The sequence below is a fragment of the Dermochelys coriacea genome, chromosome 20 (genome assembly GCF_009764565.3).
Source record: "Dermochelys coriacea isolate rDerCor1 chromosome 20, rDerCor1.pri.v4, whole genome shotgun sequence".
In the NCBI taxonomy this organism is placed as follows: Eukaryota; Metazoa; Chordata; order Testudines; family Dermochelyidae; genus Dermochelys; species Dermochelys coriacea.
In genome coordinates, this window is record NC_050087.2 from 5,691,158 (window position 1) to 5,704,786 (window position 13,629).

The following is a 13,629-nucleotide window of genomic DNA, read 5'->3' on the forward strand; positions in this document are numbered from 1 at the left end:
CCAGGTGGAGATGCCTGGAGAGGGCAAATCCAAAAAAGGGTGAGCAGAGGCAGTGTAAATGCCTTGCACGCTGCCCCCTGCCGGTCTGAGGTTTTTCCAAAGTGTTCCTGACTAGCAGGATCTTAAATCCATTCTGCTGTGTCTCAGTCAACAGATCTTGCATGGAGGAAATCCCCTCCTCAAAAGGGGTGAAAAAAGTGGCTGTTTCAACGATCCTGTTCTTGAAACTTCTTCCTTTATATTTCTAGTCCTCCCCTTCAGTCTGTTCCATGGATTACAGCTACTAGAATCAAGCTGTAAGGCTGAATTGATAGGTTTTGGTTCATATGAAGACCTGTTTTCCAGGTCACTGTACCATCAGTCCTAATTTCTATCACATACAGGTTGAAGAAGGCCTCACTCTGTTGCTAGAGGTCCTCCAACACCCAGCCCTGCAGAAGATCTCAAAGGTTTGGTACCTGCTCCGAGCCCATGTCCTCCAGCTGATGGCAGTTTATCTTGGCCTTTCTTCAACCAGCCTTTTGCCTGAGCTCAGGCAAAAGCTCTGGGCTCAAGGTGAGCATGGGGACATGGCAAAACCCTGACTGCAGCCCAGAGTGTCTCAGCAGCATGGGAGATATTCTGACGACAGTGGGCATATACTGGGTGGCATATGCTACCTTGGCAGACTCTGGGGTGGCTTGGGAATCATAGAATATCAGGGTTGGAAGGGACCCCAGAAGGTCATCTAGTCCAACCCCCTGCTCAAAGCAGGACCAAGTCCCAGTTAAATCATCCCAGCTAGGGCTTTGTCAAGCCTGACCTTAAAAACCTCTAAGGAAGGAGATTCTACCACCTCCCTAGGTAACGCATTCCAGTGTTTCACCACCCTCTTAGTGAAAAAGTTTTTCCTAATATCCAATCTAAACCTCCCCCATTGCAACTTGAGACCATTACTCCTCGTTCTGTCATCTGCTACCATTGAGAACAGTCTAGAGCCATCCTCTTTGAAACCCCCTTTCAGGTAGTTGAAAGCAGCTATCAAATCCCCCCTCATTCTTCTCTTCTGCAGACTAAACAATCCCAGCTCCCTCAGCCTCTCCTCATAAGTCATGTGCTCTAGACCCCTAATCATTTTTGTTGCCCTTCGTTGTACTCTTTCCAATTTATCCACATCCTTCCTGTAGTGTGGGGCCCAAAACTGGACACAGTACTCCAGATGAGGCCTCACCAGTGTCGAATAGAGGGGAACGATCACGTCCCTCGATCTGCTCGCTATGCCCCTACTTATACAACCCAAAATGCCATTGGCCTTCTTGGCAACAAGGGCACACTGCTGACTCATATCCAGCTTCTCGTCCACTGTCACCCCTAGGTCCTTTTCCGCAGAACTGCTGCCGAGCCATTCGGTCCCTAGTCTGTAGCGGTGCATTGGATTCTTCCATCCTAAGTGCAGGACCCTGCATTTATCCTTATTGAACCTCATTAGATTTCTTTTGGCCCAATCCTCCAATTTGTCTAGGTCCTTCTGTATCCTATCCCTCCCCTCCAGCGTATCTACCACTCCTCCCAGTTTAGTATCATCCGCAAATTTGCTGAGAGTGCAATCCACACCATCCTCCAGATCATTTATGGGAGTTCACAGATACCTAGATCTGGCTTTCTCCTGGCCTGCCAGTGATGACCACCTGGCCCACAACATTAGTGACATGCTAAACTTGGGTACCTTCTACCTTTCTTACCACAAATGTGACAAATGCTTTTCTCCACACCTCCTGTGTGGGCAGAAGCAAAGCAGCCTTCCGATCTGGGGCGGTCCTCCAGAGCTTTGAGAGCATGGATGCTAACGTACCAGCGGTGGATCTAGTCCTGTGTCCATCTGCAATGGCAACCAATGCCAAATCTATTTGAGGTATAGAACTCCCATAGCATACTTCATGGTATAAGGCTAGACGGGGAGAGGGATTGTTTCCTGACCCAGGCTGGGGATCAGCATGTGACCTGGAATAGGAGGGCACTGGTCCAAGTAACTTCTACCCGAGTGTCATTCCAGATGCTCCTCTTCCTAAAGATGGCCCTCACTTGGCTGAGGGTTGCCTGCTTTGATCTCCCAGTCTTGCGACACCGCCCTTCCAATTGAGATGGGCGGAGAGCGAATGCTGGAATCTGCATGCTTTATCAGTTCAGCTGGAGTTTCTGCAGATAGCTGGTGTCATGCCAAGCATGCTGCTATTAATGGCACTGAGGGAATTAACTGCTTCCTGCATGGCTAGGCAGATGGTACTAATGTTCATATGCTCCCTTGTACAGGATGGAAGACCCCTGAGACTGCTCTTGCTGATGCTCACAAACTCTTCCGCAGCATCCTCCTTCTCCTGATGGGCGGTGACTTGATGTCCTCTCCTAAAACTGTGACAGAAACGCAGTTTGTAGATCATGGTAAGCTGTGGATGTACATGGACAGTATCACTAACAGCCCTGACTAAGAGGACTTGGCTGTCGTAACTGGTCCTTGCTTTTGTGTATAGAAGGAAATGGAAAAGAGGCTGGTTCTCCAAGTTGTACTCTTCAAAGTCCGTGCAGGGATTAGCTGTTGTGTGGGAAAACTTCAGGTTGATCTGGTTTTGCGTGGATGGAAATGCATCTTCCTATTTTAATCTAACTTCATCCTTGATGTCAGCAGGCTTACTCTCTCCTTCTAGAACTAGGAGAGTCTGAAGTCTCCTCCATATACCACAGTCTAGCTTCCATGATCAAGTGCCCACAGGGAGCACTGAAGGGGCCAACTAAAGGGGCAGGGGGCAAAATCAGTGAACACTGAGTTGAGGGAATTCTAGCTGTTAGGGATACAGAGCCCGCCACCACGATATCTGGCTGGCTGCCTGCTGATCTAGGCCCTTCAATATTAACTAGAATGACTTTACATTTGAGCATAAGCTCTTGTGTGACCTACCCTGACCAGTCTCTCCAGCAAAAAGCTGGATGATGTTAATGGTCTGGAGTAATACAGTGTCTTGTAGACCTTAATTACCAAGTGGCTTCCCCTTAGCTTTGTAGGTACAGTGCAAAAGAGGATCCCTATTCACCTGTTCCCTTCTTATGCAGGGGAAAATCTCCTGCAGAAATGGCAGGTGCTGGCTGACATGCTGGTCTGCTCGGAGAAGCTCATTTCCCTCTTCAGCCAAGTGGAGATGGTGTGTGAAGCCAAAGCTTTCTGCTTGGAAGCCCTCAAACTTGCCATGAAGCTGCAGGCCATTCGGTGGTAAGGGGCTCACTGGGAAAGATTCCTTCACAGGGCACAGCATGCCCATCTCAATGTGAAGCAACTCTGTCAGTGTTGTCTCAATCCCTGTGAAGGAACTCCATGTTTCTGGGAGCTATTCAGCTCTGCTTTCAGGCCAGCCCTAGGGGACAACTTCCTCATCACAGATGGGGAGGCCAGGTGTTGGGTCTTGTCCAAGTTGCTGCCAGTGCAGGAAGCAGCCTTAGTGGTGGGGTTTGCTGATCATTCCCTGGTGCATCTCAAATGAGCAGCTGCTCACAGGAATTCTCTAGGGCATGTTGCCCAAGTTTTAATCTTCACAAACTAAACTCTCCAGTAGCTTGATGTCTTTAGCTTTCATTAATGGTTCTGAGGTGGAAGAGAAAAAACTGGTCTTTATGGACTGTTAATTGAGCTGCCATCTTACCTCATTGGATCCAGGTTGTTGATGGGTTTCTCTTCCTAGGTGTGCTGGGTTTCTGGTCTTGAAGGCCAAGCTGGAGCTGCAGCGAAGTGAGCTGGAGCTGTGTCACTCAGACCTCCAACAAGCCTTGTTCCTGCTAGAATCTGGCACTGGTGAGGTTTTTTTACTTCTGATTTAAAGGAGAGAAGCGGGGAGGGAATGTGACCAGCTCGTCCCATGGCACTGTCCATTGGTGGCAGTGGCCGTACAGCTCGCGCTTCAGAGGCCGATGGTGAAGGGTAGAGAAGGCTCTACAGACATCAAGGTGGTTCTTTTCCTGCTCTGCAGGGTGTCTCTTACAACAGATTTAATGATACAACTGAAGACACCCTGAGATCCATGAACCAGAGGGGTTGGAGGTGGTGAAGCTCTTGAGATTTGGCAATCATAATTCTAAACCAAATCAAGTTCAGCCCGCTGAGAGCGACTCTTGCTGGCCAGTAAAGGAGTGTCTAGTAGCTGCTTCCTGGAAAGAGAGGCAATATTAATATAGGAATAAAACTAGATTTTTTTGGGGGGGGGGTCCCATGGTTACAAGACTGGCTTTACAACCCTAGATCAGTATTGTCTTGAGGCTGCCTAGAGCGGGGGGGTGGTGGTGGTGGTGGGAAGCATTCTGTCCTATTGAGGGGAAAAGGCCTCCTACAAATGACAGTAATAGATGGTCTTGAGTCTACTGTGTAAGTATATCACAGCACAGGTTGATCGTAAGTGGCACCACTCAAATAACTAACCCCGCTCCCCCTCTTCCACCTCCAGACTTTGAAACAAAAGAGAAGCAGAAAAGCGAAGTGAACATCAAACCCAAGAAGGGCAGGTCCAAGGGCAGCAAGCGCCAAGGCCCCAGTGCTGAGTCTGCCGGGGAAGAGGATGGCTTCCTGAAGGGCCCGTCGCTAGAGTTTGTGGACACAGTGAGCAGGCAGGAGAAGGAGAGTGTGCTGACCACCTCCCCGGTGCTGAAACCCAAGAAAAAGAGATGTTTGAACTTCCTGAGCCACTCCGCCCTGTGCTCCTGCTCCCTCTGCTCTGACGTGACCCTCTCGGCTGTCTGCCTCCACTGGGCGGTCTCCTATGCCCAGTGGGAGCTAGCATCAGGGAACAGAGCAGAAGGGTTAGGTCTCCTCCGGGCTAGTCTTGAGCGCTGTATGGTCATGACCTCACACTTCTCCACCATGGTGCGGGAGGCATCCCAGCACAATGGCAAGAAGGCTGCTATTTGGGACCGATCCATGCTTGGGCTGCTGGACGATCTGGTCGCCAACATCTATGCCACCGTGGCTGCTCAAAGCATGGGTGGCCACCAGCCGGAGAAAAGACTGTGGGAGCTCCTGGAGGCCGGCCTGACATTCCTGTCTTCCAGAGTGCCCTGCCTGCCAGGTCTGGAGTACCACAAAGCCAGCCTGCTGCTCACCAAAGCCATGGCTACCATCTACAGCCTGGCCTCCAAGCACAATGGCTGCATGGCCCACATCTTCTCCAGCGCCTGGGCCTGGAAACCCTTAACTCCCTCCTCTGAGACCAAAGGATCAGCAGTGACCAAGACAATCAAGAGGGAGGAGAATCTGCCCCTGAAGAGAAGAAGCAAGAAGATTCCAGTAGCAGCATCTGGCCCAAAACCCAAAGCCAAGAGAGGCCAGGGAATCAAACCTCTGCATTTGATAGACTCCAGTGATGTCTTTGCCCTGGGTGACTCAGACAGAGAGGTGCCCCCAATTGTTATTAGACCTGTGATGGATCCCTGCACCCCAGTGCAGAAATCCTTCCCTCCCACCAAGGGTCGTTCGCACACTAAACCAATCCCTGGCCCCAAGGCTCCATTCATGGTGTTCAACGAGTCCTCCCCTCCAGGGGAAAAGTCCCAGCTGCTGAAGGCTCCCAAAGCTTCCAAGAGAGTCCGATCTCGCCTGAAGGTAAGTGAGTGGGCGGAGTGCTCGTTGATGGACAGTATCTTTGGGGCAGAAGGTATATTAGTGGAGGGAGCGGGGGGTGTCCAGGAATGACGCTGTGCCTGAGGAACTTCCAGAGTATCACCTGTTGGTCAGACATGAACAGCTTGTGCTTATTTGGGATAGGGAGATGGTCTACTGGGTGGTGCCCACTCCATCTGTCCCCCTGCCTTTGATCAGTGCAGATTGCTCTCTCTCTAGGGCATTGTCCTGGCTAGTTCTGCCATGTCCCTGGCAATGGGGCTTGTACTCTTTCCCTGGGGAAGACCAGGCTGCAGCCTGACACAGCTTACTGTTGCAAAATTCTTCAGTAATCCAACCTAACTTGGGTCTCCCTTTACTCTCACACCCCTCTGCTGCTAGCTACATGAGTTAAATACAAGCAGCTGGCCATCTCTGCTCTATCAACCTGATCCCTTTATGTGGACTCTGATCTTACCACCTCTTCGCAGGGACTGAAAGGGTTAATAGTACCCCAAAGCTGAAATTGTCCCAAGGCCAGGTGGAGACTCATCCAGATGTGCAGGCTGTTAACCCTTCATTGCTAGTTCTCTGGTGTGCAAGACGCCCCTGAAACTCCTGTTGGCTCACAAGATGCATGGAGCCTTTCACTTTTAGGTTAGTTGGCCCAATTCCATAAGGACTGGAAACCACTAGTGTCTAAGAGCCAGGCTTGTGAGCAGAGTTGGGCAACAAAAGCCAGTTCCAGTGGGGATGTCAGTCCTCCTAGACTTCTCAGCCAAGAATATCAGCAACTTCATACAGGAATTGTCCTCTCACTCCTACTCCCCTTGGGCAAGGCCAAGAGCACGGGGTAGAGAGGAGGAGATGTTGAAGTTGGTGCTGCTGGTGTTGGAGAGAAATTCAGGCCTTCAGATTCCAGAGCTACTGATCCCATGATTTAAAAAATGGCTGTTCCCTGCAGTCCCATCCTGGTGCCAAGAAAGACTTCATAAATCTCTCTCCACATGCATTCTGAGCACTGCCCAGAGGGGGTCACTAGACTAGACTGGAGAGCAAGGAGCAGGGATCCACCCTGGAGAAAACTGATTGTCCCCCTGTTCCCAGGTGGTCTTCAGCGATGACAGTGATGTGGAGGACCCCAGTGCAGCAGCCCAGGGGCCAGAGAACAAGGGGCTGGCAGCTCGCAAAGAGCCAAGGCCTGCTAGCCACAAGACAACACAGGCATCGGCCTCTGGCAGGAAGGCTTCACGGCCAAAGGCCTTGGTTGTTGATGCAGAGGGGGCCCAAGCCTGCTCTTCAGATAACTGCCCCCAGAGCAGCAAAGCCAAGCCCCGGAGAACACGAGCAGGCAACAGGAAAGCTGCTGGGCAAGAAGAAAAGGAGGGAGCAGTCCAGAGGCACCCCTGTGGGCATGGGCAGGGGCAGGAGGAAGAAGGGGTGCTCTTGAGAACCATCAAGGAACAGGAGGTGATGGAAGAGGGATTTGAGATCAGCTTTGAGGTCTTGCGAGGATCTGATGAGGAAGAGCCAGCCCCAGGTAGGCCTGGTTTTCTGGCCTATCCAGAAACAGGTGGAGGAGTCAGCAGGGAGGGCTTGACTACTAGACCGCTTTGTCCTATGTAACGTGTCTTGGGCAAGCTGTATCCTGGATCTTGTTAGATCAAGGATGGCGGAGGGGCACAGAATCTGGGGAGGTCTCAGGCTGAGAATAGAGGCAAAGGTGAAAGCGCTTGCTAAAATCTGGTCTGAGCCCAGATTTGGGAGGCACCCAAGGTCAAACCTTGACTTGCCCTTGGTTTGCAGCTGCAAGTCCCTTCACTGTTGTACCCTCTGTCTGTAAGACTGGCCTTGCGTCCCGAGTGCTTTCACTCCACCCCTGGGAGCTCTCTAGCCACCTTGGCTGGTGTGAGCCCATATAGGTCCTTGTAGATAAGGGGGGGGAGGGCCTGTGGAGTGGGTCCTGAAATGGATAGGGAAGCCTCTGGGGGTTAGACAGCAGAGGAAAGTTGGAGCCCTGAGCTGAGGAAGTGGGGCGGGGTCGATCTGAGGATGCTGCTCTTGTCCCAACACTGAACAAGGGAGAGCTGAATCCTGTCACATTCTGGATCCAATTTCTCCCACAGAAGTGTACATCTTTCCAAGTCCTGTCTGCAGAGCCTGGGCTTGAGCAGACCCCAATGGAAGCCAGAGCCCTGATGTCCTGGCAAGGTCTGAGGGAAGTGTCTGCTTTTGTCTGCAGGGAATAAGAGGCTCTTTGCCTACGGGCAGGATGGTGTCGAAGGGGAGCACGAGGTTCTCCGGCGAGATGCCAGTGCTGATCTGGAAGAGAACTTCCTGGTGGCAGAGAAGAAAGGAAGCCACGACCCCTTCAACCTGCAGCTGCTCTCCTCCTCCCTGGCCACTGCTGTCAGTAAGTGCCCTAGGAACCCCACAAAACCTGGGTCTCCCTTTGTTGCTTCCCCTCCCCATTGAAACATCAGGGCCTTGTGGCAGTGACGGGACAGAGGTGAGCTCCTGTGGGAATCCAGGAACCGTTGTATAACGAATGTGTAGTTGCACTCTGTGCTTTGTCTGTCCTTAATCCCATCGTTCTAACTAGCCACAATAGCAGAGTGGCAGGCTTGGATCTGGCACTGGCAGTCCTCCTGTCTCTGCTATAACACTTCAGCAACTAATCCTGTTGGAGGCTGCCTCCACTCTTCCCTGGGACAGCTGAGGCATGTCCATTCTGACCCACCTGCCAGCTCCCCAACCTGCCAACTCCTCTGAAAACCTGCTTGCTGCCACTCCAACCACCTTCCAATCCAATCAACCCTTCACACCCCACCTGCTCCCCTCTGCTCCGATCTCCACCTTCACGCTGGGCAGGAGGGAGGACTGAATGAAAAAGCTCTTGTCACACCATCTAACAGGGTTGTCTGCTCTGACTGTTCCAGGTCTGTCCTCTCTGGACTCTGTCTGCAACTCCCTGAAAGCTGCCTTCCAAGCCATCAGCCACTGCCCTCCAGGCACCCTCTACTGCCAGCTCTGCCAGCTGTTGGCACTGTGCATTGGCAGTCAGGACCCCCTCACTACTGCCTACCTGGTTTCGGAGTCCATCTCTATCACTGTCCGCCATCAGCTGATGAGCAACGTTCACAGGAGACTATAGTAAGATCTGTCAGCCCTTGGCTGGCTGGTTCATACAGTAAAGGGAAACCCTTCTAGATCCACCACTACTCTTCCTGCAAAGGCTGCCTTTATATCCTCTGTTTATGTGGGGCATAACTAGCCTGTGGAACCCACTGCCACAAGATGAGACAGAGCATTAAAACTGTCCATGAGCTGTACAACGCCTCCAAAAGTGAGAACAGGCAAATAACTTTGACTAACACTGAACTGGAGGTAGGAAGGGAAGATGGGTTGGTGGCTGATTGACCAAGCTGGGAGCCAGCTCTGCCCCACAACTCCTGGTGCTGCCAGAAGACCAGTGTGTGACCTTAGGCTGTTCACCCCATCTAAAACGTGGAGATAATGCCTAGCTCGGGGAGGGGTATGGGTGGCTTAACAATCCTCAGGAGCTCCTGAGATGGAAGCTACTGTGAGGGTGGCAACATCAAACTGGAAGAAGCACTGTCAGGACACTTGTCCTAGTTTGAACACCCCGTAGCCTCCTGCCTCACTGGAACTAGACTAGTTGATTTCACTTCCTGGATTCCACAGCCTGGCATTCTGCTCGCTGCTCCTGGCATCGCACTGCTATGGGGACTTGCCTGTTCCATAAGCCCTTGGTTCAGAACAGTCTTTCTGAACCTGCCCCCACCCATCTCCCCCTCTCCTTTCTGGGTTCTGTGGGTCTCTGCTGTACTGACTCTCCCTGCACACTGTTTCCACCTCCAGCAAAATGAAGAAAAAGTCAGCAGCCGATGTTGCTGACCAGCTGCAGGAGCTCACCCTGCAGGGAGGAGATGCCAATTTGCAGCTCCAGCACCTCTTGCAGCTTCAGAGTTTGTTTGAATTCAGCTCGGCGGGGCTGGGCCAGTGGGAGACAGAGAGCTTCAGGGAGCAGCTGCAAAAAATCCCCAGTGGTATGTGCTGGGAGGGAGGGTCCCCTTCAGCTGGCAGTAGTGGGCAACTTTTGGCTTTGCCTCTGGGAAAGGGCATCTCGCAGCTAGGTGCCTGGTCTGGACCCAGCTGGGTCTGTGGTGGCTGAATATTGCTACACCACGTGGCCACAGAGCAGCGCCTTTGCTAAATGAGTTGCCCTTGGTCCAGTTCCTAGTGGGCAGGCATTCTTATGGCAAACGGCTATCCCAGCTTGGGGACCTTGTTTGCAACCCAAGACCCCAAACAAGGAGTGAATGGGCCTGGGGAATCAAATCTCCTCCTCCCCCTAGAGAGGCAGGGCTGTTGGCGTGTGGGAGGCTTGCACTGTTCTTTGTCCATGCCACAGAAAGGCAGGGCTCTCCTGCAGGCTGCCTGCTACCTTCCACTGTGGGGGATTCAGAATGCATCCTCTGACACCAAAGAAGGACTCTTAGCTGGGTTCGGCTTGTTGATTGACTCCCCTAACTGCTCATCCCAGGTGTAACCGTGTGCCTGCTGACCCTGGTGAGCCTTCAGCCCGGCACCCTTGGGGACACCTTGCTACTAACGCGGCTGGAGAAGGAGAGCACCCCAGTGACCATCCACATCCCAACTGTGCAGAGCAAGGTGAGGGGCAGGGTCGATGGGGCACTTGGACATGGCAACAATGTGAGTGCAGGGCAGGGCTCACGGTGCTCTCTCTTGCAGGCACCCCTGAGTTCAGTGCTTGGCGAGTTCGATGCCATCCAGAAGGAGCAGAAGGAATTCAGCAGCTGCACGGACAAGAGGGACTGGTGGCTGGGCCGGACGGAGCTGGACAGGAGGATGAAGGTGGGTGGGGACGTGGGAACGTGTGCTGGCTCAATCAACCTGGAGACTTGGGCTTTCTGGCTTCCTATACTTCACCCCACTCTGCCAACAAGGACAAGAGGGGGAGCTTCCTCCTCACGGGCCAGCCCTTGGCCTTCCCACTGTGGGGGCAAGTGGTTGCCCAAGGAGGCGGCTAGTTCTCCAGTGCCAAGAGGCTTTAGACTCCCTCTTCCCTTCTGCAGGTCCTGACCGAGACCCTGGAGAAGGAGGTGCTGAGCTGCTGGAAGGGGGCCTTGCTGCCAGCCAGCCAGGACTCTGGTGTGGCTAAGGAGGCCTCCAGCCTGCAGGAACATCTCTGGGGGTGTGGTTGGCAAAATTCAGATCTGGCACTGCTGAAGGTGAGAGGGGTGGTCCTGGGAGAACCAGCTGAGAAGCCCCTAGTATGAGCAGGCTTTTGGCTGAGCCTGGGCGGGATCAATGTAGCTGGCCTAGCTTGCTGAGCTAATGCTGTGACTGTGGTAGGAAGGGAACCAGATCCCTAGTGTGCTCTCATGGGGTAAGGAAGTCCCTTGTATACAGAGGCTTTTCAGTTGAAGCCATTCCCCTGGGGCATGGAGGGGGATTTTTTGCACCCATCACGTTGCTGGCCCCTGCATGGGGACACTGGCTCAGTCACTAGTCTTCCTCTTTCCTCAGCTCGTGTTGAACAGCTCTCACCTCCTCACTCCTCAAGATGTGCAGTGCCTGGCATCTGGGCTGTGCCCAGCGCAGCCAGATGCCGCCCAGGCCTTCCTGCAGGAGGCGGTGCACAAGTGGAGATCCCGCAGTGGGCAGACGAGTGGTCACCTGGTTCTTGTGCTGGACAGGGTTAGTGGTCCTCTCCCAAAACATGCCCCTGCCAGCCTAGCCTCTGGCTCAGCAGATAACTCCTCCTTTCCTCTCTAGCACCTGCAGAAGCTGCCCTGGGAGAACATCCCCTGCCTGAGAACCCTGTCAGTGACCCGGTTACCCTCCCTGCGCTTCCTGCTCAGCTACTCCCTCGCTCAGAGGGTAAGCGGAGGGGAGGGGGGCTGTTCTGGGATGGCTCTGCTGGGCCTCGGGGAAGGATTCCCCTGCCCGTGTGAAAGCTAGGCCAGTAAGTAGCTCCCATGCTCTCAGATCAGCTGGGCCCTCCCTTTGGGGGGGGGAACCCACTTCCCCCTGCATGACACATCAAGTGATACTGAGCTTGAAAGGGTCAGCCAAAAGTGCTGGCCCCACTCCCTGCTAGCTGGAGGGACTCTGAGCACCCCTGGTCTGGCAAATGGGTGCAATGGGGAAGGCTCCAAGTGCTGGGTGGGATGATCACACAGGCCAGCCAGGGGCTTCCCTAGCTGTAGCATGGACACTCGGTTCACATGGCTGGACTGGGTGGTGCCCAGCACCCATAACTCCCAATGGGATTGTGGCTGCCCACATGGGTGCCCGCCTAGATCTCAGCCTGGGCTCTGCAATATGCTACACATAAGGGAGGGAGCAACATGTCTTGTGTCCTCGTTCCAGTATCGGCCAGGGTTCATCCTCACCTGCGGGGTGAATCCCAGCAGTGCCTTCTACGTCCTCAACCCACATGACAACCTGCCTGGGACAGAGGAGCGCTTCCGAACCTGGTTTGAGAGGTGGGTGCATCTCCCTGCCCCCACATCCCCACTGTGGGAGGGGTTCTACACGGCTTGGCTGTAATCTCCCTCCCTCAGTAGCGAGGGATACGTGTCCTGTTGAGACCTCCTACCTGCAGCCATAGGGGGCGTTGCTGAGCAATGCTGTTGGGGTTTGCCCTTCATTGTGGGAGTGGCGGGTGTCCATGCTCTGTTCTCATCCAGTGTCATCTCACAGCGAACCCGGCTGGACAGGGGTAACAGGAGAAGTCCCAAGCCAGGAGCAGATGCAGTCGGCGCTCACGCAGCGTGATCTCTATATGTAAGTGGTGTTGGCATGAGCAAGCTAGTGTCTCCGAGGGTGGGTGGCATTAGCGAGCAGGACTGACCATGTCTCCATAGAACCTTAGACTCCTGGGTTCTATTCCCCGCTCTCTCCCTGGCTTGGGGTGTGACCTTGGACAAGCTACCTCCTTCTCCCTGCTTGTGCCTGTACAGTGAGGATATCCGCCTTGGTAGGAGATCCTCTCTACAGGATGCTGATACGGGCAGGTTTCATTAACCATCAGGTTCATGGCAGGTGGCTTTTCCCTGTGCATAAAGACCCAAGCGTAACAATCCTGGGGAGATCAAGGTTTCTGCTGCTCAGGGATGGGGATGCAACTATATTCAAGCACTGGGGAGCTGGGGTGGAACAATGGCAAGGTATTGGATCAGTCCATGGAGGTGCAGAGCATTTGCCCTGTAAGTCGGTCTCATTGGAGACCAGGGAACTGAGTGGGGGAGCAGTGATCCCAAGATAGCTGCAATCACCAAGTTCCCTGCAGTGCTGTGAGCTCACCCACAAACTCTGCCTTAGCTATGCCGGGCATGGAGCCGGAGCCCGCTTCCTGGATGGACCGTCAATCCTAAAGCTGGACTGCAGTGCTGTGGCCCTGCTCTTCGGCTGCAGCAGTGCCGCCCTGGCTGTGCGCGGCAACCTGGAGGGAACTGGTATCGTCCTCAAGTACATCATGGCGGGATGGTGAGTCTGCTGGGGGTGAGATCTTGAGCGTGGGGAAATCTGTGTTCTGGCTACTATCGACCCACTGGCCCGTGCCCCCTATCCTGCTTTAGAGGCAGGTATAAGCCAGGGAGATGCCAGGGTTGTAGGTTTCCTTCCTGACCCCTTTAGAAGCTGTTTGTGTCCTGGAAGCATGAGGTCTGGTCACCCTGGCTTAGCTCATAGAGCTTCAAATGCTAATGGCCATAAATCAGTGTCTCCTCAAATCCCAGCCACAGCGCTCTGCTCTGCTGCAGGGAAGTCTGATGCCAACACAGGTGGAGCTCTATGGCTCCAGTACTTGCCTGATTTCAGTCCAAGCTATACACACCTTTTTTCCTCATCCAGATCTAATTAAACAGTGGGAGGGGGTTGGGGGAATTGAACCTGCCCTCCTTGTACCCAGGCGAGGCTTGATCCAGACACAGCTGGGCTGGGTTAAGGTACTGGCTATAGCCCTG

At 53.5% G+C, this 13,629-nt stretch overlaps 1 protein-coding gene across 2 annotated transcripts in view; it reads left to right on the forward strand.

Annotated features, from left to right (window-relative positions):
• Positions 1-13,629, forward strand: part of ESPL1 (extra spindle pole bodies like 1, separase) — a 29,637-nt gene that overhangs the window by 15,365 nt on the left and 643 nt on the right. Inside the window, exons 14-30 of one of the 2 annotated variants that reach the window (XM_043506636.1) lie at positions 384-555; positions 2,290-2,418; positions 3,085-3,241; positions 3,708-3,817; positions 4,464-5,614; positions 6,719-7,151; positions 7,854-8,024; positions 8,551-8,764; positions 9,494-9,681; positions 10,179-10,311; positions 10,393-10,510; positions 10,732-10,887; positions 11,186-11,356; positions 11,435-11,539; positions 12,032-12,147; positions 12,365-12,448; positions 12,986-13,150. In XM_043506636.1, coding sequence (XP_043362571.1) covers positions 384-555; positions 2,290-2,418; positions 3,085-3,241; positions 3,708-3,817; positions 4,464-5,614; positions 6,719-7,151; positions 7,854-8,024; positions 8,551-8,764; positions 9,494-9,681; positions 10,179-10,311; positions 10,393-10,510; positions 10,732-10,887; positions 11,186-11,356; positions 11,435-11,539; positions 12,032-12,147; positions 12,365-12,448; positions 12,986-13,150 — 3,773 coding nt within the window. Of the gene's footprint in view, positions 1-383; positions 556-2,289; positions 2,419-3,084; positions 3,242-3,707; positions 3,818-4,463; positions 5,615-6,718; positions 7,152-7,853; positions 8,025-8,550; positions 8,765-9,493; positions 9,682-10,178; positions 10,312-10,387; positions 10,511-10,731; positions 10,888-11,185; positions 11,357-11,434; positions 11,540-12,031; positions 12,148-12,364; positions 12,449-12,985; positions 13,151-13,629 lie in introns of both variants that reach the window. The other variant, XM_038379174.1, reaches the window with a different exon arrangement.